The 24336-nt window shown below is 42.5% G+C and overlaps 1 protein-coding gene across 4 annotated transcripts in view; it reads right to left on the reverse strand.

The window, feature by feature from the left end:
* FAM184A (family with sequence similarity 184 member A) overlaps nucleotides 1-24336 on the reverse strand; it is a 348725-nt gene that overhangs the window by 16506 nt on the left and 307883 nt on the right. For 2 of the 4 annotated variants that reach the window (XM_069726216.1, XM_069726214.1), the window contains 6 exons: nucleotides 23894-24047; nucleotides 13061-13188; nucleotides 12480-12664; nucleotides 11508-11654; nucleotides 460-577; nucleotides 89-193 (listed from right to left, as the gene is read on the reverse strand). In XM_069726216.1, coding sequence (XP_069582317.1) covers nucleotides 89-193; nucleotides 460-577; nucleotides 11508-11654; nucleotides 12480-12664; nucleotides 13061-13188; nucleotides 23894-24047 — 837 coding nt within the window. The remainder of the gene's footprint in view (nucleotides 1-88; nucleotides 194-459; nucleotides 578-11507; nucleotides 11655-12479; nucleotides 12665-13060; nucleotides 13189-23893; nucleotides 24048-24336) is intronic. The other 2 variants (XM_069726215.1, XM_069726217.1) reach the window with 1 other exon arrangement.

The following is a 24336-nucleotide window of genomic DNA, read 5'->3' on the forward strand; positions in this document are numbered from 1 at the left end:
GGATTTCCGGGACAGAAATATATGTACACACACACACCAACATACGGTATATTGTATAAGCCCTATTCAGTTCCACTATAGTACATACCTTTACTAGAGGATTGATAACGCCAACATTAGGACTTGCATTAAACACTTTGTTGAAGTTGGTCTCGCGGTTCACTAGCTCCAGTTGGTAGAACTTCTTGTCTTCCTGCAAAAATGAAAGTGTCATTCTGACTGTGCTTCTTTCCCCCAGTTTTGCACATTCAGATAATTGCTCTCAAACACATCAAGTATTAATATTTTAAGCTCAAATTGTTCGTTTGTAAATGTCGCTTTGTTTAATAATTGATTGGAATAGCTATTATTTATGAGGCTCCAGTTATTTAAAGATCACTGAATTGTTAATGACAATGGGTCTTGGTGGTAAACACTTGCAAACTCTTTAGAAAAGAAAAGTACAATAATATGTCTCACAATTAGTTTCTTGATAAGCTGGTCCCGTTCTGCAACCATGTCTTTTAATTCAGAAATGATCTGCAGGTCCTCTGGTCTTGACTCTCTGCTTTGGTATTTTTCCTCCATTTCTGATAACCTTTAATATACAATACAATATGGTGATTCCATTGAGTTTAACCCGTGCTGGAAAACGAAGTGTACAAGTACTAGAACAGATGAAAAAAAAAAACAAATGTAGAATTTTCTTACAATGATGCAGAAAGCTGTAACTCAATGGTGTTAAGTGTCAAGTTACAGTTTTCTGTATGTTTAAATAGTTCTCCCATTATGAGTTAGGTTAAAAATGCTAGGTCTGTAAACAGTGTAGATTATACATATAGAGCAAACCACCACCATCCATAAAACTGAGAATCAGTGTAAGGCCATGTTCACACGTTCAGTATTAGGTCTGTATTTCACCTCAGTATTTGTAGCCATAACCAGGAGTGGAGCAATCAGAGGAAAGTATAATAGAAACACGTCACCACTTCTGCCTTTCTCACCCACTTCTGGGTTTGGTTTACAAATACTGAGGTAAAATACTGACCAAATACTGAACGTGTGCACGTGGCCTTAAAACGATTCTCCAGGATCTGAGGGTCTTTTTGAGGGTCCTGAGTAGTAAATTTCATGAGCTACTTACTAGACAGATTCATATATTGGTCATGACAACTATTGCCCACAATCTTAGCGTACAAGAAGGCTACAGGACTGTCCTGGAAGAAAACATCTGCAGTCTACTGATCAGTGGAGACCATGTAAGGAAGACTGTGGCTAGCATGGGCACCTCCATTCAGCCAATAATGGTACTGTCAAATTTTTCCAGAGTATCTCTTTAAATTCTAATATTACGATATAAACATTTTGTATTTTTATAGTAGTAAATAGCGTGAAAGTAGCTGATCTCTACCACGATACAGAGGCAGCACTAATGTAATTCCCTGATGGCAGTGAGCTCCCGAATGAAAAGATGGAAACAATTCAGTTTTAAAGAGGACCTGTTAGTTGGCCAGAAGTGGCCACTTCTTGGTCTTATTTTATCACAGCTGATATGGTTCCAGAGATACGGACCTTTTTATTTAATGTGCAAATTTTCATGGTCTTTAAGAAGAGGGCGGTGTTCACAAGGTAATTATAATTAATTAGCAGCCTAAAGACATGCCCCCCAGCACCCTGTGAGCCCCCTTGGTAAAGATTTCAGAGCTATCTGATTTCAGCCATTTTAGTGCTGAGATAAGCTGACTGTGGTATAATTTAATAGGATCTTTAACAGAAGCTGCACAAAGATATTGTCAGTCTTGAGCCCTTCCTAATGTCACATGTCATGTCCACTCGCTGAGACCCTCCACAAACATGGGGAAATACCATTATTAGCTCTTTTTCTCATTTCATGTCTTTTTATTTCGTGTCTTCGACTAGCTGCTACTTTAAATGGCCAATGTCTGTTCTCTACAAAGAAAAATAAATATGACAAGCCTTCTATCATTTTAGGAATAGCAACTAAATCAATACTCTACTGGAAGGCAGAAAAATCAAGAATGAAGATGTGCAACAAAAAGATCCCTTCTCCTCTGATGGTTGATTGCTCGCTCAGAAGCGCAAGCAGCTTCTGTAATTGTTTGAACAGCAGCCAAATTTTTGTGCACAAACATAAAGATTAAGAGACATTCTGTAAAAAATTGGTATGAGTGTCTCAAATTGTGTAGTTTCAGCTATAAGCTTACCTACTGTATATTAGCATATCTGTATATAGACCTAACCTAGTCAGATATTAGGTTTTACCACTAGATCTATATAACCTGGGCATATGCCAGCAGTGAAAAATATTTCCAAATTCTACATTTTCATAGCTGTCGATGTACAACTAATGGAAGACAGCAGTGCCAGCTGGTAAGTGACTTATTCACAACCAAATTCAATATAGCGAATTTACAACTAGAATTTTTAGCTAGGGATAAAGTAGTAAACAAAGTGATTGATATTGATGTATGAGCCATATACACTCTTTTCTCTTAAAGCCAATCATTTGAAGTGAATCAAATACTATAGTTACAACATTGAATTTGGTGGTGTTTCGGTAAGTGACGGGCATTTATAGCCTTGTTGGCCGGCCCACATGGCGTGAACAATGCATTTTTTCATCTACTTTGTTTTTTTCTGCAGAAATTCCTCTGCATGGAAATGTTGTGATAAAGGGCTATTTACAAAAATTAAGTTATCCCCAATTCATAGGGGTTAATTTGCTAATTACTGGAGGTCCAAACACTGATCCCTCTGTCAAACAAGACTTAATACTTGGTGGCAAAACCCTTGTTGGCAAGCACAGCAGTCAGATGTTTTTTGCAATTGATGATGAGGTTTGCGCATATGTCAGGAATAATTTTGGTCCACTCCTCTTTGCAGATCATATTATGATTTTGAGGCTGTCGCTTGAGAACTCAGACATTCAACTCCCTCCATAAGTTTTCTATAGGATTAAGGTCTGGAGACTGGCTAGGCCACTCCATGACCTTAATGTTATTTTTTTTGAGCCACTCCTTTGTTGCCTTGGCTGTATGTTTTGGGTCATTATCTTGCTGGAAGACCCAGCCATGACCCATTTTTAATGTCCTGGCGGAGGGAAGGAGGTTGTCACTCTGGATTTTACGGTACATGGCTCCATCTATTCTCCCATTGATATGGTGAAGTAGTCTTGTGCCCTTAGAAGAGAAACACCCCCAAAACATAATGTTTCCACCTCCATGCTTGACAGTGGCGACTGTGTTCTTTGGGTCATAGGCAGCATTTCTCTTCCTACAAACACGGCGAGTTGAGTTAATGCCAAAGAGCTCAATTTTTGTCTCATCTGACCACGGCACCTTCTCCCAGTCACTCACAGAATCATCCAGGTGTTAATTGGCAAACTTCAGACGGGCCTGCACATTGGCCTTATTAAGCAGGGGGACCTTGCGGGCACTGCAGGATTTTAAACCTTTTCGGCGTAATGTGTTACCAATGGTTTTCCTAGTGACTGTGATCCCAGCTGCTTTGAGATCATTAACAAGTTCCCTTCGTGTAGTTTTAGGCTGATATATCACCTTCCTCATGATTAAGAATACTCCACGAGGTGAGATTTTGCATGGTGCCCCAGATCGATGTCAATTGACAGTCATTTTGTATTTCTTCCATTTTCTTACTATTGCACCAACAGTTGTCTCCTTCTCACCCAGAGTCTTACTTATGGTTTTGTAGCCCATTCCAGCTTTGAATAAGTCTTTGATCTTGTCCTTGACATCCTTATAAATCTCTTTGATCTTGCCCATGTTGTAGAGGTTAGAGTCTGACTAATTAAGTCTGGGGACAAGAATCTTTTATAAAGGTGACTATGTAAGACAGCTGTCTTTAATTCAGGTAATGAGTTGATTAGGAGCGTCTAAATGGTCTGTAGGAGCCAGAACTCTTAATGGTTGGTATGGGATCAAATACTTATTTCACATTGCAAAATGCAAATAAAATTATATAATTTGTACAATGTGATGGCCTGGATTTTATTATATTATATCTGAATGTTAAAATTAACCTACTCTTAAAATTACAGACTTTTCATGTCTTTGTCAGTGGGCAAACTTACAAAATCAAGGGATCAATTACTTATTTCCCCCACTGTATATATGGGTAGTCCATATTCATAGAAATGTGACTATGAAGTACATGGGTTTTTAAACTAACTAAATAAAATGAAATTTTATTTTATTTTTTAATGGTTTACATGTATAAGGGCTCCATAGGATGATCGCATTGGTTGTTGATTGAGGGGACTATGTGTGGGCTCATATTGAATGTAGGGTACTATGGGGAGGCGCATACTGTATATAGGGGAATGTCAGCATACTTACCATATTTTTCGGCGTATAAGACGATTGGGCGTATAAGACGACCCCCAACTTTTTGGGGGTCATTTTACACACTGGGTGTCGTCTTATATGGCTTGTGCAGGGAGCAGTCCTGGATGGTTCCCAATGTCTGGAGGAGATGAGACTCTCCTTCAGGCCCTGGGATCCATATTTGTGTAAAAAAAAGAATAAAAATAAAAAATATGGATATGCAAAAAGGAAAAAAAAAGAGCATGAACCGCACATCCCAAATTCATACTTTGATCTAAAGCCGCTAGGCAAAAATTTATATACTGAACATGAGGTTTTCAGTTTAACATTCTGATCAGACTGTATGAAGCCCACTGCCACTTCACGGCAAACCTCGTAGTGGGTCCTATCGCCCTAACGGAGCGGAGCCGTGCGGCAACCACCGCCACAGCGGCCACGCACCAGCAGGGCGGACGGCCTGTTGCCCCACAGCACCCATGCTGCGAGACTGAGCCCCCATGACTCCAGACCGCGCCGCCCCACCAGCACAAAGCCACAGCAACAATGGCCGCCACACAGCACCAGCACCAAAATGAAAGGAGCATTGAAACTCACCTTCCTCCAGCTCTTCAGTGAGAGCCAAAATGGGCTAGACCCCATACTTTGCAGTCTCCTGCTAATTAAAATCACCTGTGCCAAATGGGAGGAGTGCTGGTCCAAGAAAGAGACAAGAACATGCTTTGCAAAAAGGAAAAAAAAGAGCATGAACCGCACATCCCAAATTCATACTTTGATCTAAAGCCGCTAGGCAAAAATTTATATACTGAACATGAGGTTTTCAGTTTAACATTCTGATCAGACTGTATGAAGCCCACTGCCACTTCACGGCAAACCTCGTAGTGGGTCCTATCGCCCTCCAGACCGCGCCGCCCCACCAGCACAAAGCCACAGCAACAATGGCCGCCACACAGCACCAGCACTAAAAAGAATGTTCTAGTCTTCTTCTTGGACCAGCACTCCTCCCATTTGGCACAGGTGATTTTAATTAGCAGGAGACTGCAAAGTTAGGGGTCTAGCCCATTTTGGCTCTCACTGAAGAGCTGGAGGAAGGTGAGTTTAAGTGCTCCTTTCATTTTGGTGTTGGTGCTGTGTGGCGGCTATTGTTGCTGTGGCTTTGTGCTGGTGGGGCGGCGCGGTCTGGAGTCATGGGGGCTCAGTCTCGCAGCATGGGTGCTGTGAGGCAACAGGCCGTCCGCCCTGCTGGTGCATGGCCGCTGTGGCGGTGGGCGCCGCACGGCTCCGCTCCGTTAGGGCGATAGGACCCACTACGAGGTTTGCCGTGAAGTGGCAGTGGGCTTCATACAGTCTGATCAGAATGTTAAACTGAAAACCTCATATTCAGTTATATTAATTTTTGCCTAGCGGCTTTAGATCAACGTATGATTTTGGGATGTGCGGTTCATGCTCTTTTTTTTTTCTTTTTTGCAAAGCATGTTCTAGTCTTCTTCTTGGACCAGCACTCCTCCCATTTGGCACAGGTGATTTTAATTAGCAGGAGACTGCAAAGTTAGGGGTCTAGCCCATTTTGGCTCTCACTGAAGAGCTGGAGGAAGGTGAGTTTAAGTGCTCCTTTCATTTTGGTGTTGGTGCTGTGTGGCGGCCATTGTTGCTGTGGCTTTGTGCTGGTGGGGCGGCGCGGTCTGGAGTCATGGGGGCTCAGTCTTGCAGCATGGGTGCTGTGGGGCAACAGGCCGTCCGCCCTGCTGGTGCATGGCCGCTGTGGCGGTGGGCGCCGCACGGCTCCGCTCCGTTAGGGCGATAGGACCCACTACGAGGTTTGCCGTGAAGTGGCAGTGGGCTTCATACAGTCTGATCAGAATGTTAAACTGAAAACCTCATATTCAGTTATATTAATTTTTGCCTAGCGGCTTTAGATCAACGTATGATTTTGGGATGTGCGGTTCATGCTCTTTTTCTTTTTTGCAAAGCATGTTCTAGTCTTCTTCTTGGACCAGCACTCCTCCCATTTGGCACAGGTGATTTTAATTAGCAGGAGACTGCAAAGTTAGGGGTCTAGCCCATTTTGGCTCTCACTGAAGAGCTGGAGGAAGGTGAGTTTAAGTGCTCCTTTCATTTTGGTGTTGGTGCTGTGTGGCGGCCATTGTTGCTGTGGCTTTGTGCTGGTGGGGCGGCGCGGTCTGGAGTCATGGGGGCTCAGTCTCGCAGCATGGGTGCTGTGGGGCAACAGGCCGTCCGCCCTGCTGGTGCATGGCCGCTGTGGCGGTGGGCGCCGCACGGCTCCGCTCCGTTAGGGCGATAGGACCCACTACGAGGTTTGCCGTGAAGTGGCAGTGGGCTTCATACAGTCTGATCAGAATGTTAAACTGAAAACCTCATATTCAGTTATATTAATTTTTGCCTAGCGGCTTTAGATCAACGTATGATTTTGGGATGTGCGGTTCATGCTCTTTTTCTTTTTTGCAAAGCATGTTCTAGTCTTCTTCTTGGACCAGCACTCCTCCCATTTGGCACAGGTGATTTTAATTAGCAGGAGACTGCAAAGTTAGGGGTCTAGCCCATTTTGGCTCTCACTGAAGAGCTGGAGGAAGGTGAGTTTAAGTGCTCCTTTCATTTTGGTGTTGGTGCTGTGTGGCGGCCATTGTTGCTGTGGCTTTGTGCTGGTGGGGCGGCGCGGTCTGGAGTCATGGGGGCTCAGTCTCGCAGCATGGGTGCTGTGGGGCAACAGGCCGTCCGCCCTGCTGGTGCATGGCCGCTGTGGCGGTGGGCGCCGCACGGCTCCGCTCCGTTAGGGCGATAGGACCCACTACGAGGTTTGCCGTGAAGTGGCAGTGGGCTTCATACAGTCTGATCAGAATGTTAAACTGAAAACCTCATATTCAGTTATATTAATTTTTGCCTAGCGGCTTTAGATCAGCGTATGATTTTGGGATGTGCGGTTCATGCTCTTTTTTTTTTTTTTCTTTTTTGTAAAAAATATGGATATACTTACCTTCCGACGGCCCCCGGAGTTCTCCCGGCTCTCCACAATGCATGCGGCGGCTTCCCTTCCCAAGGAAAAACTTGTCCAACTTGTCCTGCAAAAAATAAGCCCCCACATGGCCATATTGACGGAAAAATTATGGCTCTGGAAAGAAGGGGAGCGAAAAACAAAAACAAAAAAAGCTCCAGGGGTGAAGGTGTTAAGAAACATGGATATGGACATATCTATGGAAATAGATATAGATAGATATTTCTCTGTATGTATCTATCTATCCATCCCATATCTATCTATCTATCTATCTATCTATCTATCTATCTATCTATCTATCCCATATCTATCTCTCTATCTATGTGTAGTGGAGTGTGGGTTGGACAAATGTAAAAGAGGAGGTTGGACAAATGACATCACAAATCTTTTTGAAGATAGAGGAGGAAGGGGTCTGGGTGTGCTTTGGAGTGGGTGTGCTAGGTTTGGGCTTAGAGGCCAGTGCAATGCATCATAGAACTTGTAGTATTAGAGCACAATAAGTTAGGAGAAAGGAAGTTGTCGATTAACCCCGTGAGAGCTGGATCCAGCACTGAGGATGTGCTGCTACAGCATGATAAAAGGTAATATTGCTAAAATAAACACTGGATGTTTTCAGTGGCACATAATAGCAAGATTTATGAAAAAAAAAAGTTATAGCAGTGGACAACTTCTTTAAGTTTTTAAAAGTCTTTGCCAGTTACTAACAGCGACGATTAGTGCGATGGCCGATGCATGTACTCATCAGCTCCCATCAGCCCCCAGTGACACAGTTGCAGGTAGTTGATGGGTTGCCATGTGTTGTGGCCATGTAGGTCATCCTATGAAGCCCAGCCAAAGGCTGGGAACTTATTAAAGTGCTGGGAAGTTATTACAGCACGCTGACTTTGTAGTGAGTGCTGACTGGAAAAGTTACTAATCTGCCACTATGACTGGAAGCGGGTGGTGTCAGGGAGAATAAAACTTAATTTTCTCCCTGTAGTCAACCCTTTTCCAGTAAGCTGACTAACCAGGCTTTAAACTCTATTTACCTGCAGACTGACCCTACATCTGTAGATAACTAGTGCTTCTCAAGGTGACGACGAGTAGATAACTAGTGCTTCTCAAGGTGACGACGAGTAGATAACTAGTGCTTCTCAAGGTGACGACGAGTTAACTTTAAAGAGGCGTCTAGAACATTTGTACACTTCACCGACTCTGAGCTTTGTGTAATGTACTATTAGGATTCATCTGTTTTTATTCTATCTGCGCTCGTCACATCACCGCTCCATATGCAATTTTTATAGGCATAAGCACTTTCTCTTCTGCTTCTCTCATTGTTTCAGTTGGGTTTATCAGAAAAGAAAGAGGTTGGCATGTGATTGTCTCTATGTAAACCGCATATGGAGCTGTGATGAGATGAGTGCCGAAATTATGTAAACAGCCATATCCTTAGACAGAATCAGAAAATATTTTTGAGGGTGACAATAAAGTTTCCAAAAGGTATTTGCTTTTTTAAAGATAGTGTTCAAAAGGGCCTTACTTGGAAGCTTTTGTATAGTAGCAATCTTGGTTAAGGTAATGTATTCATGTAGTAAGCTTGGTTTTGCTCCCATATGTATGCAGTAAGCTTAATTTTGTTGCCATATCTACATAGTAATATCAGTTATGTTACCATTTCTAAGCAGTATGCTTGGTTCTGGTACCATATCTATGCAGTAAACTTGGCCCTATTACCGTATCTATGTAGGAGCCTTGGTTCTGTTGCTGTATCCATGTAGGAAACTTAGCAAGCACGTTTCTGTTCCCATATCTCTGTAGTAAGTTTGGTTCTGTTCATGTATCTATGTAGTAACCTTGGTTGTGCTCCCATATCTCTGTAGTAAGCTTGGTTCTGCTCCCTTATCTCTGTAGTAAGCTCGGTTCTGCTCACATATCTCTATAGTAACCTTCGTTCTGCTCCCATATCTCTGTAGTAAGCTTGGTTCTGCTCCCTTATCTCTGTAGTAAGCTCGGTTCTGCTCACATATCTATATAGTAAGCTTGTTCCTGCTCCCCTATCTCTGTAGTAAACTTGCTACTGCTCCCATATCTCTGTAGTAAGCTTGGTTCTGTTACCATATATCTGTAGTAAACTTGGTTCTGCTCTCATATCTCTGTAGTAAGCTTGATCACCGTAGTAAACTTGGTTCTGCTCTCATATCTCTGTAGTAAGCTTGGTCACTGTAGTAAACTTGGTTCTGCTCTCATATCTCTGTAGTAAGATTGGTCCTGCTCACTTATATTTGTAGTAAGCTCGGTTCTGCTCACATATCTCTATAGTAAGCTCGTTCCTGCTCCAATATATCTGTAGTTAGCTTGGTACTGCTCCCATATCTCTGTAGTAAGCTTGGTTCTGTTACCATATCTCTGTAGTAAACTTTGTTCTGCTCCAATATGTCTGTAGTAAGCTTGCTTCTACTCCCATATCTCTATAGCAAGCTCGGTTCTGCTCCCTTATCTCTGTAGTAAGCTCTGTTCTGCTCCGATATTTCTGTAGTAAGCTTGATTCTGATCCCATATCTCTGTAGTAAGATCGGTTCTGCTCACATATCTGTCATAAACTCGGTTCTGCTCCCTTATCTCTGTAGTAAGCTCAGTTCTTCTTCCATATCTCTTAGTAGGCTCAGTTCTGTTCTCTTATGTTTGTAGTAAGCTCCTTGCCTTTCCCATATCTATGTAGTAATCTTGGTTCTGTTCTCGTGTCTATGTAGTCAGTTAGTTCAGTTGCTATGTCTATTTAATCAGTTTGCTTCTGTTTCAGTATCTATGTAGGCAGTAAGCTTAGTTCTATTCCTCTACGTATGCAGCAAGATCCGTTCTGTTACCATATCCATGTACTTGGGGTCAGAGATAAGCAGGCCAAAGGTGGGCCATCGCGACTCGACGGCCACTGCCTTGTGGTTGCCTCTCAGGCTAAAATGTGCCAGGAAGCCCGTGGTTGTTGTGATGCTCAACAAAAATATGGTTGTACTGTACTTGAGTCCATCCATTTGTGGCTTGTTAGTGTCTCTCTGCTCTGGTGTAATAAATTTACTTGTTTCTGCCATCCATTCCCAAAACTTACACGGTGAAAGCTCTGTCCTCAATATTTATTAGTATATCTGCTCCTCCCTGTAACTGGTGACCCCACACACTTCTGTTTCAATAAATTACTTACCATTGATCACATCATTGACACCCCTTCTTGATGTCACTCACCTCCCTATATACGTAAGTACATTCTCTGACTCGCTGGGAGGATATTTGCATTCTCCCTGTTGCTGACCGTATGCCATTACCTTACTGCTTTGTTCTATTTGTGATAACTGCTGCTGCCCCAATATACAGCTCTGTCAAAAATTAAGAGACCACTGCAAAATGTTCAGTTTGTATGATATTTCTCTTTATAGGTATATTTTTGAGTAAAATGTAAATAGTTTGTTGTCCAGTGGGTGGTCCTACTCAGTGATTGACAGTCTTTATTGTATGACTGCGCAGGCAGAGATAGTTATTAATCACTGAGTAGGACCGCCGACTGGACTCAGAAGTATACAAACATCAGGGATTTCAATTAATAAAATATAGGTTATACTGAATCATTTCCAACACACCTATATATCATCCTGCTCAAATTCTCCTTCTCTATACCATGATGTCCAAATATCAGACTGCACATACAACGTGACAGGTTCACAGCTGATTACAAACTAGAAGGACAGAGCTACTGTTAATACAATCATTTTGTCAACATATATGCATGTTGTCTACAGAACATCCTCAGTTTAAATAGGGAGATGTGCTGTTGACATGGATGATTTGTAAGTTCAGAAGACAATCTAGTCAAGAAACGAGCGTTTTGCACATTCATTGGCTGGTTGGTGGCATTACACAGGCCATTGATAGGGAAAGAGAGTTCGCCCCATTATTATAGGGCTGTTTTGTTGTACCTCCCAATATCAACATGGCCAGAGTACTATAATGTAGGCTTATATCATAGGTTATTATGTTGACTGATTAGTTGTTGCACCACAGCTCAGCAAAATTGGTTAGTATTGGTTAGTAACACAGTGATTGAGGTTTGAAAAGTTAGTCGTAGGAAAATGATAATAGCTGCACTAATGGCAATTTTCAAAAACGTATCTTGGTTTACTGGAACTTACGAAACTTGTAAGGCAGAATTTTTTTCCATGAGCATCGCTTGTGTCTTTGAAAATTCTGCCATTAAAACTTGCTTCTCTCTGATGTTGGCTGCTGTTAAGTCATTGATGTCTTCCTCGTGTTTCTTGTTTAATTCTTGCTCATGTGTCCTTTTTTCAAAGAAATTCAGTATGTGTATGCTTAAACATCTTTGAAAACCATTTTTACTTAAGCGTTATACATATTTTATTAATGCCTCACATGAAATATAAACCAGCATTTTTGTTCCAGGAGCTGTGCAAACATTTAACATTTAATGAAGCGGTACACTCAAAACAGTGCTGTGTATTCTGAACTCAATTGTTCCTAAAAAATGTATTCAAGTGGTAAAAAGGGGGATTTATCACAGATTTATCTAGTACACAGTGATGCAAACCTGTTCCACTAAGGGCAGGACATTGTAATGTATGGCTGTCACCATTGGTCAAAGTCCATGTGAAAACTATAGGAGCATTGTAGTGATTTACAACAAAAAAATAGAAATCTTGTAATTATCACACTTGCCACTGGCCTACTGTAGACTCATTCTTTCTGTACTTTCTGGAAATTCACAAGTATATGTGGCAGCAAAAGACTGACTAACACCTCCTATTTTGCATATCCGCTGTGTATAAAGGTGTTACCCGTCATTGTAATCCTGCCTGTGACGATAAAAGTCTTCTGTAAAGAACAAAGTATAAAATTGCCCGAGTGGCTAATGTGTAAACTGCAAGATTTCTATTTTTTATACAGATTGTCATATAAAAATGAAAAAATACACTTAATGCAAAAACCGGATTTAAACAAAAAGGTCTCTGATGACACAAGCCTTTTAACAAATTCAATAACTGGAAGCTTTAAAGCCACTCTTATTATATGGATTCTTTAAATGTTTATTATGATGACAGCATTTGATTTATGTCTCATAAATGGTAGAACCAGACTATATGGCGTACCTTATTTGCTGATTGGCATCGCTGCGTATTCGGAGGATCTCTTTTCCCTTAAATTCCAGCTCCTTAGTCAGAGTGTTAATACTCTCATGCAGTATCAGCAGCTCTTTGTTTAGGTTAGAAACGTGTTGCTCTTGATGCTTGAGCTGTTTCTCAAGTTCTGATATTCGTCCTAAATACTCCAATTCCTGTAAAGATAGAGCGATCTAATCAGCAATTATTTTCCTCCTTTCTTTTTGTTGCTGTGTAATTCTTATGAGCGGGTCCTCTACATACAATGGCTGACTATCCAATCGAGGTAAAAATGTGTGTAGCACAGTATTATAATCAATGACAGCAAAGGATCATTTGAATATTAATGTGAAGAAACAATAATTACGGTAATCATTAATCTTGCCATGAAGATTATATAAACTTTAGGGGAAACCCAATGGATCCTTTTAATGCATCAATAATATCCTCTGCTCACAGTTTGGATCCATCATTCTATGGATCTCTTACAGGGTAATGATTTCTGTTCTAAATGGAAACATTGATGCTATTGTGAATGCTCATAGTCCTTCTAAAACAATTAATTACTATACCTGATGCCTGTTAAGCTCTTTCTGCCTGTCCAGTTCTGACGCAGCAGCTTCCACTTCCTGCTGGTGGTGATTCCTCAACTGGTCAATGGCCGCCGCATGCTGGTGATTGAGCTCTGAACGCAAGGATGCTGCAAAGCAAGCAATATATACATCACAAATTAATGAAATATTTACAATGTTTCATGTGTCCATTATGATCACACTAAGGATGTATTAGCTACCCCGATTAGTTATTCTGTACATCGTAAGAAAAATCTGGTCCATATGGAATAAGCATCTGGGAATAGCTTTTGTGTCTGAAAAGATGCCTTTATTATCAAAATAACCTGTTACAAGTCTGATTATCAGCTGGTTAATGCTCAACCTCTACGTATCACTATACTGCACAATAAGGACTGTCTCTTTTTAAAAAAAAGGTAAGGCCCGTGGCTTTATGCCTTAAGTCAGGGGTGCACAACACTTTTTGGCTCAAGGATCACATTGTCATACTGAATCTGAAGAGCCGCAAAAAAATTTGAAGAGGTACTTACATGAATAGATCAGCAGAACCACAATCAGTACCTCACTACATCATTAGAACCAAGTTTTGAGTATTCGAGAAGGATTTGAATAGTTTCTGCTCCAAAAATGAACACACCCAAACTTACACTGAGTTTTCAGAGCAGAAACTCAACCAAATCCTCCTCATAATTTCAAAATTAAGTGTTGAGGAGTTTTTAGTTTTAACAAGCATGTTATGGATTGCTACATGATCAGAACCACCATCAGAACAGGAATGCAGCACCAGGATCACTGTCAGTACAGGAATACATCACCAAGGTTAGTACAGTAGTACAGTGATAAATTGCCTTTTCAGGTCAGTCCTATATACACTTGTATCACATGAACCTGCAACTATCCCATATCTATCTATCTATCTATCTATCTATCTATCTATCTATCTATCTATCTATCTATCTATCATTTTATCCAACTATCTGTCTAATCTAATGTTTTTACTTATTTCTTAGGCCTGTCTATCACTCTGTATATACAGTGCCTACAAGTAGTATTCAACCCCCTGCAGATTTAGCAGGTTTACACATTTGGAATTAACTTGGCATTGTGACATTTGGACTGTAGATCAGCCTGGAAGTGTGAAATGCACTGCAGCAAAAAGAATGTTATCTCTTTGTTTATTTTTTTAAATTGTGAAAAGTCATTCAGAGGGTCATTTATTATTCAACCCCTCAACTGTTATGATACGGTGGTCTAGGAGCAACATGGAACGAGCTCTGAAGGACGTGGAAATTGTACTGACCGCAGTCCCTAAGCTCAACACAACACTAGAAGTAGCCGTGGAATGCTCCTAACTCTCCCTAGGCATCTCGTCACAGCCTAAGAGCTAACTACCCCTAAAGAAAGAAGCAGGAAAACTATCTTGCCTCAGAGAAAATCCCCAAAGGATATATTAGCCCCCCACAAATAATGACTGTGAGTGGAGAGGGAAAAGACATACACAGAATGAAACCAGGATGAGCACAGGAGGCCAGTCTAGCTAAATAGATAGGCCAGGATGGAATACTGTGCGGTCAGTATAAAACACTACAAAAATCCACGCAGAGTTTACAAAAAATCTCCACACCTGACTAAAGGTGTGGAGGGCAAATCTGCCTCCCAGAGCTTCCAGCAAGACAGAATTAATTCACACTGATAAGCTGGACAAACATAGAGAGCACAGAATGGATAAGTCCACAATCTATGGACAGAAAAGAACAAGCAAAAACTTAGCTTAGCTGAACTGGTCAGGATAACAGGGAACTCCAAAGAGATGTGAATCCAACCAGGAACCATTTACAAGTGGCACTGGCTGAAGAAAGAGCCAGACCTAAATAGCCAAGCAGAAGAGACGATAAGTGGAGGCAGCTGATGACAGCTAACTCCAAGGAGCAGCCATACCACTAGAAACCACAAGAGGGAGCCCAAGAGCAGAACTCACAAAAGTGCCACTTACAACCACCGGAGGGAGCCCAAGAGTGGAATTCACAACACTCAAAACACCAGAATTCTGTTTGGTTCCCCTAAAGTATTAAGAAGTAGTTCAGGCACAAAGAACAATGAGCTTCACATGTTTGGATTAATTATATCCTTTTCCAGACTTTTCTGACTATTTAAGACCCTCCCCAAACTTGTGAACAGCACTCATAAATGGTCAACATGGGAAAGACAAAGGAGCATTCCAAGGCCATCAGAGACAAGATCGTGGAGGGTCACAAGGCTAGCAAGGGGTACAAAACCCTTTCCAAGGAGTTGGACCTACCTGTCTCCACTGTTGGGAGCATCATCCGGAAGTGGAAGGCTTATGGAACTACTGTTAGCCTTCCACGGCCTGGACAGCCTTTGAAAGTTTCCTCCCGTGCCGAGGCCAGGCTTGTCCGAAGAGTCAAGGCTAACCCAAGGAAAACAAGGAAGGAGCTCCAGGAAGATCTCATGGCAGTGGGGACATTGGTTTCAGTCAATACCATAAGTAACGTACTCCACCGCAATGGTCTCCGTTCCAGACGAGCCCGTAAGGTACCTTTTACTTTCAAAGCGTCATGTCAAGGCTCGTCTACAGTTTGCTCATGATCACTTGGAGGACTCTGAGACTGACTGGTTCAAGGTTCTCTGGTCTGATGAGACCAAGATCGAGATCTTTGGTGCCAACCACACACGTGACGTTTGGAGACTGGAAAGCACTGCATACGACCCCAAGAATACCATCCCTACAGTCAAGCATGGTGGTGGCAGCATCATGCTGTGGGGCTGTTTCTCAGCCAAGGGGCCTGGCCATCTGGTCCGCATCCATGGGAAGATGGATAGCACGGCCTACCTAGAGATTTTGGCCAAGAATCTCCGCTCCTCCATCAAGGATCTTAAGATGGGTCGTCATTTCATCTTCCAACAAGACAACGACCCAAAGCACACAGCCAAGAAAACCAAGGCCTGGTTCAAGAGGCAAAAAATCAAGGTGTTGCAGTGGCCTAGTCAGTCTCCTGACCTTAACCCAATTGAAAACTTGTGGAAGGAGCTCAAGATTAAAGTCCACATGAGACACCCAAAGAACCTAGATAACTTGGAGAAGATCTGCATGGAGGAGTGGGCCAAGATAACTCCAGAGACCTGTGCCGGCCTGATCAGGTCTTATAAAAGACGATTATTAGCTGTAATTGCAAACAAAGGTTATTCCACAAAATATTAAACCTAGGGGTTGAATAATAATTGACCCACACTTTTATGTTTAAAATTTATAAAAATTTAACTGAGCAACAAAACTTTTTGGTTTATAAGATTTATGCATCTGTTAATAAATCCTGCTCTTGTTTGAAGTTTGAAGGCTCTAACTTATTTGCATCTTATTAAACCTGCTAAATCTGCAGGGGGTTGAATACTACTTGTAGGCATTGTATCACATTACCATGTCATTCCATCTAGAATTTATCCAGAAAACAATCTACATTTGGTAGAAGTAATTTAGAGATTGACCTATAGGTGAAGATCAACAAATTGCTGCATAATAGTGTCCCCAACACACTGCCCCTCTGTTGTGCTCATAGTAACACCAACACCCTCCTACTACAATAGGATATTTAATTAGCCCCCATACGTTGGGGCGGAGGCTAACAAGCCCTAGTCCCGGCGCCACAGTGTTCACCTATATTCACATCTGATAGACGCAAAAACAGTTATATATAGTAAGTTGAGAGCTGCCATTTCCCGGTTCTTTGCAGGCCGCATGCTGTGCAGGTCTGTCTTAAGTTGATCTACGGTAAAACCCACTGATTTTTTTTTCCTGTTGTAAAGGAAAAGCCATGGTGGAAATTATCCGGTGATCCTGGATTGTGTCCCCATAGACCCACTACTTTCATCTGTCAATTGTCAATAGCCATGACAACTCTTCCACACCAAATGAATATACAGTACACGTATACAGACAGGTGTCTACACATTTAGTGATTCCGAGCCAGATATTAGGGTGTGATCACATTTTTTTTTTTTTTTTGCTGAGTTTTCCAAGCAGAGACTCTCCAAAAATCATAAGCAGTTAAAAACCACAAATTATGATTAGAGATTTGAAGAGTTTTTGATTTGAAACCACAGAAAAAAAAACCTCATTGTAAACACGCCATTACTACTGTTTTGCAATATTTTGAGATTTAGAAAGTTTCCTTTTAGTGTCGGCTAAATTTCTGCTGGGGAGCCAGTGCTGCTCTGCCCTGATCTATTGGGACGTCTGCTGACACATAGTGAGGTGACCTACAAGATTACTTAAGGTATTGTCCCAATTGGCTACACCTTGTTGAGGTGGGACGGCAGTCATGCTTTTTGATCAAAATAGTGTTAACTAAGTACCCATGTACAATTACTATTCAATTACTTTATTATAAGGTATATGCTCATTTTATTTTTGTCTATTGTTCGGTCTGTTGTTAGAGGAGGGATTTCTATTCCTTCGCAGGCTTTTTCTGTTTTCTGGTACCTGTTATGTTTGCTAATGACAGTTGTTATGAAGGCAATCCAGAAACACAGTGTGCTTAGCGATCAGAGCGCACACAGTGATCTGACAAATACCCAAAAATACAAGAACGAGCTCTGAGACGTGGAAACTCTGTAGACTGCACACCTGATCCTATCCTAAACACAACTAAAAGCGGCTGTGGATTGCGCCTAACAACTACCTAGGCAACTCGGCACAGCCTAAGAAACTAGCTAGCCTGAAGATAGAAAAATAGGCCTGACTTGCCCCAGAGAAATTCCCCAAAGGAAAAGGCAGCCCCCCACATATAATGACTGTGAGTAAGATGAAAAGACAAAACGTAGGGATGAAATAGATTCAGCAAAGTGGGGCCCGATATTCTAGGACAGAGCGAGGACAGTAAAGCGAACTTTGCAGTCTACAAAAAACCCTAAAGCAAAACCACGCAAAGGGGGCAAAAAAAACCCACCGTGCCGAACTAACGGCACGGCGGTACACCCTTTGCGTCTCAGAGCTTCCAGCAAAACAAAAGACAAGCTGGACAGAAAAAAAGCAACAAAAAAGCAAAAAGCACTTAGCTATACAGAGCAGCAGGTCACAGGAACAATCAGGAGAAGCTCAGATCCAACACTGAAACATTGACAAGGAGCAAGGATAGCAGCATCAGGCGGAGTTAAGTAATGAAGCAGTTAACGAGCTCACCAGAACACCTGAGGGAGGAAGCTCAGAAGCTGCAGTACCACTTGTGACCACAGGAGTGAATTCAGCCACAGAATTCACAACAGTACCCCCCCCTTGAGGAGGGGTCACCGAACCCTCACCAGAGCCCCCAGGCCGACCAGGATGAGCCGCATGAAAGGCACGAACAAGATCGGAAGCATGAACATCAGAGGCAAAAACCCAGGAATTATCTTCCTGAGCATAACCCTTCCATTTAACCAGATACTGGAGTTTCCGTCTAGAAACATGAGAATCCAAAATCTTCTCCACAATATACTCCAATTCCCCCTCCACCAAAACCGGGGCAGGAGGCTCAACAGATGGAACCATAGGTGCCACGTATCTCCGCAACAACGACCTATGGAATACATTATGTATGGAAAAGGAGTCTGAGAGGGTCAAACGAAAAGACACAGGATTGAGAACCTCAGAAATCCTATACGGACCAATAAAACGAGGTTTAAATTTAGGAGAGGAAACCTTCATAGGAATATGACGAGAAGATAACCAAACCAGATCCCCAACACGAAGTCGGGGACCCACACGGCGTCTGCGATTAGCGAAAAGTTGAGCTTTCTCCTGGGACAAGATCAAATTGTCCACTACCTGAGTCCAGATCTGCTGCAACCTATCCACCACAGAATCCACACCAGGACAGTCTGAAGACTCAACCTGTCCTGAAGAGAAACGAGGATGGAACCCAGAATTGCAAAAAAATGGAGAAACCAAGGTAGCCGAGCTGGCCCGATTATTAAGGGCGAACTCAGCCAACGGCAAAAAGGACACCCAATCATCCTGGTCTGCAGAAACAAAACATCTCAGATATGTTTCCAAGGTCTGATTGGTTCGTTCGGTCTGGCCATTAGTCTGAGGATGGAAAGCCGAGGAAAAGGATAGGTCAATGCCCATCCTACCACAAAAGGCTCGCCAAAACCTTGAAACAAACTAGGAACCTCTGTCAGAAACAATATTCTCAGGAATGCCATGCAACCGAACCACATGCTGAAAGAACAAAGGTACCAAATCAGAGGAGGAAGGCAATTTAGCCAAGGGCACCAGATGGACCATTTTAGAAAAGCGATCACAGACCACCCAAATGACTGACATCTTTTCAGAAACGGGAAGGTCAGAAATGAAATCCATCGAAATATGTGTCCAAGGCCTCTTTGGGACCGGCAAGGGCAAAAGCAACCCACTGGTACGAGAACAGCAGGGCTTAGCCCTAGCACAAATTCCACAGGACTGCACAAAAGTACGTACATCCCGTGACAGAGATGGCCACCAGAAGGATCTAGCCACTAACTCTCTGGTACCAAAGATTCCAGGATGACCAGCCAACACCGAACAATGAAGTTCAGAGATAAGTTTATTAGTCCACCTATCAGGGACGAACAGTTTCTCTGCTGGACAACGATCAGGTTTATTCGCCTGAAATTTTTGCAGCACCCGCCGCAAATCAGGGGAGATGGCAGACACAATGACTCCTTCCTTGAGGATACCTGCTGGCTCAGATAAACCCGGAGAGTCGGGCACAAAACTCCTAGACAGAGCATCCGCCTTCACATTTTTAGAGCCCGGAAGGTACGAAATCACAAAGTCGAAGCGGGCAAAAAATAACGACCAACGGGCCTGTCTAGGATTCAAGCGCTTGGCAGACTCGAGATAAGTCAAGTTCTTATGATCAGTCAATACCACCACGCGATGCTTAGCTCCTTCAAGCCAATGACGCCACTCCTCGAATGCCCACTTCATGGCCAGCAACTCTCGATTGCCCACATCATAATTACGCTCAGCGGGCGAAAACTTCCTGGAAAAGAAAGCACATGGTTTCATCACTGAGCAATCAGAACCTCTCTGTGACAAAACCGCCCCTGCTCCAATCTCAGAAGCATCAACCTCGACCTGGAACGGAAGAGAAACATCTGGCTGACACAACACAGGGGCAGAACAAAAACGACGCTTCAACTCCTGAAAAGCTTCCACAGCAGCAGAAGACCAATTAACCAAATCAGCACCCTTCTTGGTCAAATCGGTCAATGGTTTGGCAATGCTAGAAAAATTACAGATGAAGCGACGATAAAAATTAGCAAAGCCCAGGAACTTTTGCAGACTTTTCAGAGATGTCGGCTGAATCCAATCCTGGATGGCTTGGACCTTAACTGGATCCATCTCGATAGTAGAAGGGGTAAAGATGAACCCCAAAAATGAAACTTTCTGCACACCGAAGAGACACTTTGATCCCTTCACAAACAAAGAGTTAGCACGCAGGACCTGAAAAACCATTCTGACCTGCTTCACATGAGACTCCCAATCATCTGAGAAGATCAAAATGTCATCCAAGTAAACAATCAGGAATTTATCCAGATACTCACGGAAGATGTCATGCATAAAAGACTGAAACACAGATGGAGCATTGGCAAGTCCGAACGGCATCACTAGATACTCAAAATGACCCTCGGGCGTATTGAATGCAGTTTTCCATTCATCTCCTTGCCTGATTCTCACCAGATTATACGCACCACGAAGATCTATCTTAGTGAACCAACTAGCCCCCTTAATCCGAGCAAACAAGTCAGATAACAATGGCAAGGGATACTGAAATTTAACAGTGATCTTATTAAGAAGGCGGTAATCAATACACGGTCTCAGCGAACCATCCTTCTTGGCTACAAAGAAGAACCCTGCTCCCAGTGGTGATGACGATGGGCGAATATGTCCCTTCTCCAGGGATTCCTTCACATAACTGCGCATAGCGGCGTGTTCGGGCACGGATAAATTAAATAATCGACCTTTAGGGAATTTACTACCAGGAATCAAATTGATAGCATAATCACAATCCCTATGCGGAGGTAGAGCATCGGACTTGGGCTCTTCAAATACATCCTGATAATCAGACAAGAACTCTGGGACCTCAGAAGGGGTGGATGACGAAATCGACAAAAATGGAACATCACCATGTACCCCCTGACAACCCCAGCTGGATACCGACATGGAATTCCAATCCAATACTGGATTATGGGTTTGTAGCCATGGCAACCCCAACACGACCACATCATGCAGATTATGCAACACCAGAAAGCGAATAACTTCCTGATGTGCAGGAGCCATGCACATGGTCAGCTGGGCCCAGTATTGAGGTTTATTCTTGGCCAAAGGTGTACCATCAATTCCTCTCAATGGAATAGGACACCGCAAAGGCTCCAAGAAAAACCCACAACGTTTAGCATAATCCAAATCCATCAGATTCAGGGCAGCGCCCGAATCCACAAACGCCATGACAGAAAACGACGACAAAGAGCATATCAAGGTAATGGACAGAAGGAATTTGGACTGTACAGTACCAATGACGGCAGACCTAGCGGACCGCTTAGTGCGCTTAGGACAATCAGACATAGCATGAGTGGAATCACCACAGTAGAAACACAGACCATTCAGACGTCTGTATTCCTGCCGTTCAACTCTAGTCATAGTCCTATCGCACTGCATAGGCTCAGGTTTAACCTCAGGCAGTACCGCCAAATGGTGCACAGATTTACGCTCGCGCAAGCGTCGACCGATCTGAATGGCCAAAGACAAAGACTCATTCAAACCAGCAGGCATAGGAAATCCCACCATGACATCCTTAAGAGCCTCAGAGAGACCCTTTCTGAACAAAGCTGCCAGTGCAGATTCATTCCACTGAGTGAGTACTGACCATTTCCTAAATTTCTGACAATATACTTCTATATCATCCTGACCCTGGCACAAAGCCAGCAAATTTTTCTCAGCCTGATCCACTGAATTAGGCTCATCGTACAGCAATCCGAGCGCCAGGAAAAACGCATCGACACTACTCAATGCAGGGTCTCCTGGCGCAAGAGAAAATGCCCAGTCTTGAGGGTCGCCGCGCAAAAAAGAAATAATAATCAAAACCTGTTGAATAGGATTACCAGAAGAATGAGGTTTCAAGGCCAGAAATAGCTTACAATTATTTTTGAAACTTAGAAACTTAGTTCTATCTCCAAAAAACAAATCAGGAATAGGAATTCTTGGTTCTAACATAGATTTCTGATCAATAGTATCTTGAATTTTTTGTACATTTATAACGAGATTATCCATTGAAGAGCACAGACCCTGAATATCCATGTCCACACCTGTGTCCAGAATCACCCAAATGTCTAGGGGAAAAAAAAAAAAGTGAACACAGAGCAGAAAAAAAAAAAAAAAATGATGTCAGAACTTTTTCTTTCCCTCTATTGAGAATCATTAGTTTGGGCTCCTTGTACTGTTATGTTTGCTAATGACAGGTGTTATGAAGGCAATCCAGAAACACAGTGTGCTTAGCGATCAGAGCGCACACAGTGATCTGACAAATACCCAAAAATACAAGAACGAGCTCTGAGACGTGGAAACTCTGTAGACTGCACACCTGATCCTATCCTAAACACAACTAAAAGCGGCTGTGGATTGCGCCTAACAACTACCTAGGCAACTCGGCACAGCCTAAGAAACTAGCTAGCCTGAAGATAGAAAAATAGGCCTGACTTGCCCCAGAGAAATTCCCCAAAGGAAAAGGCAGCCCCCCACATATAATGACTGTGAGTAAGATGAAAAGACAAAACGTAGGGATGAAATAGATTCAGCAAAGTGGGGCCCGATATTCTAGGACAGAGCGAGGACAGTAAAGCGAACTTTGCAGTCTACAAAAAACCCTAAAGCAAAACCACGCAAAGGGGGCAAAAAAAACCCACCGTGCCGAACTAACGGCACGGCGGTACACCCTTTGCGTCTCAGAGCTTCCAGCAAAACAAAAGACAAGCTGGACAGAAAAAAAGCAACAAAAAAGCAAAAAGCACTTAGCTATACAGAGCAGCAGGTCACAGGAACAATCAGGAGAAGCTCAGATCCAACACTGAAACATTGAAAAGGAGCAAGGATAGCAGCATCAGGCGGAGTTAAGTAATGAAGCAGTTAACGAGCTCACCAGAACACCTGAGGGAGGAAGCTCAGAAGCTGCAGTACCACTTGTGACCACAGGAGTGAATTCAGCCACAGAATTCACAACAGGTACCGAAGCTATGAAGAATAAAACAGTGAGACACTCTTCTGTTGTCTATATGAATAATCTCCCAAATTTATTGACAGGCTGATATCTTATAGTACAAGATCAAAGTGAAATGAGGCTTTAAATGACAACATTGTGAATGCAGACCTATGAATTGCACTTATATCAACATATGCCCTGGCTCATTTCTTGTTTGTTTTTTTTGTTTCCTTTTCTGCTTCAAAAACTCCTTGAAAAGCTACGTACACATAGGCTTAGGCAGTGCAGCTTGGACAGGCGATGCAAATTGAAAACCATTTTGATTAACTTCAGCGATTTTCATTAATTTGTGTTGTGTGTTTCTTGTCACACGTCACATAACAAACATGTTCAGAAACGGCATTAAATTGACCTGCGATACCAATCCCTATCTCAGACAACACCTTTACATTTTGTTTTCTCATTTCTTTGAAACATCCACAATTTCTTTTGATCACTTTAGTCCAAACCAATGGATCTTCATAAATGATGCTCTGGGGCTTGTCATATCTAAGATATCGGGAAAGTACAGTCTGTGCATGCAGAATGTGCTCACCTAGCATGGCTTTGCCCTCATCTTCCAGTTCAAAGCGCAGGGTTTGAAGCTCCTGTTCCATCTCCAGTCGCAGCATGTCCATGACCTGTTTGTGGGCATCTTTTGCAGACTGAAGCTCCTCAGAATATTTCTGATGTAAACGATCTTCCAGATCCTATGAAGCAGAATAAGGATATATAGCGGCAGAAAATAACCCGTACACATCTGAAGCTGAAAGATAAATTGCACATACGAATACAAGACAAGACAACTGGGCAAATTATCTTAAAGAGCAGAACAGACTGCTTTAATGCTGGGACAGCAATCTTCTACTAAATCATGCATCTTGTCAGTGAACAGCAGTTGTTGGTGTTTAACCCCTTAGTGACCGGGCCAAATTTTTCAAATCTGACCAGTGTCACTTTAAATGGTAATAATTCTAGAATGCTTCAACAGATCTCATT

Source organism: Ranitomeya imitator, chromosome 5 (genome assembly GCF_032444005.1).
Source record: "Ranitomeya imitator isolate aRanImi1 chromosome 5, aRanImi1.pri, whole genome shotgun sequence".
NCBI lineage: Eukaryota > Metazoa > Chordata > Amphibia > Anura > Dendrobatidae > Ranitomeya > Ranitomeya imitator.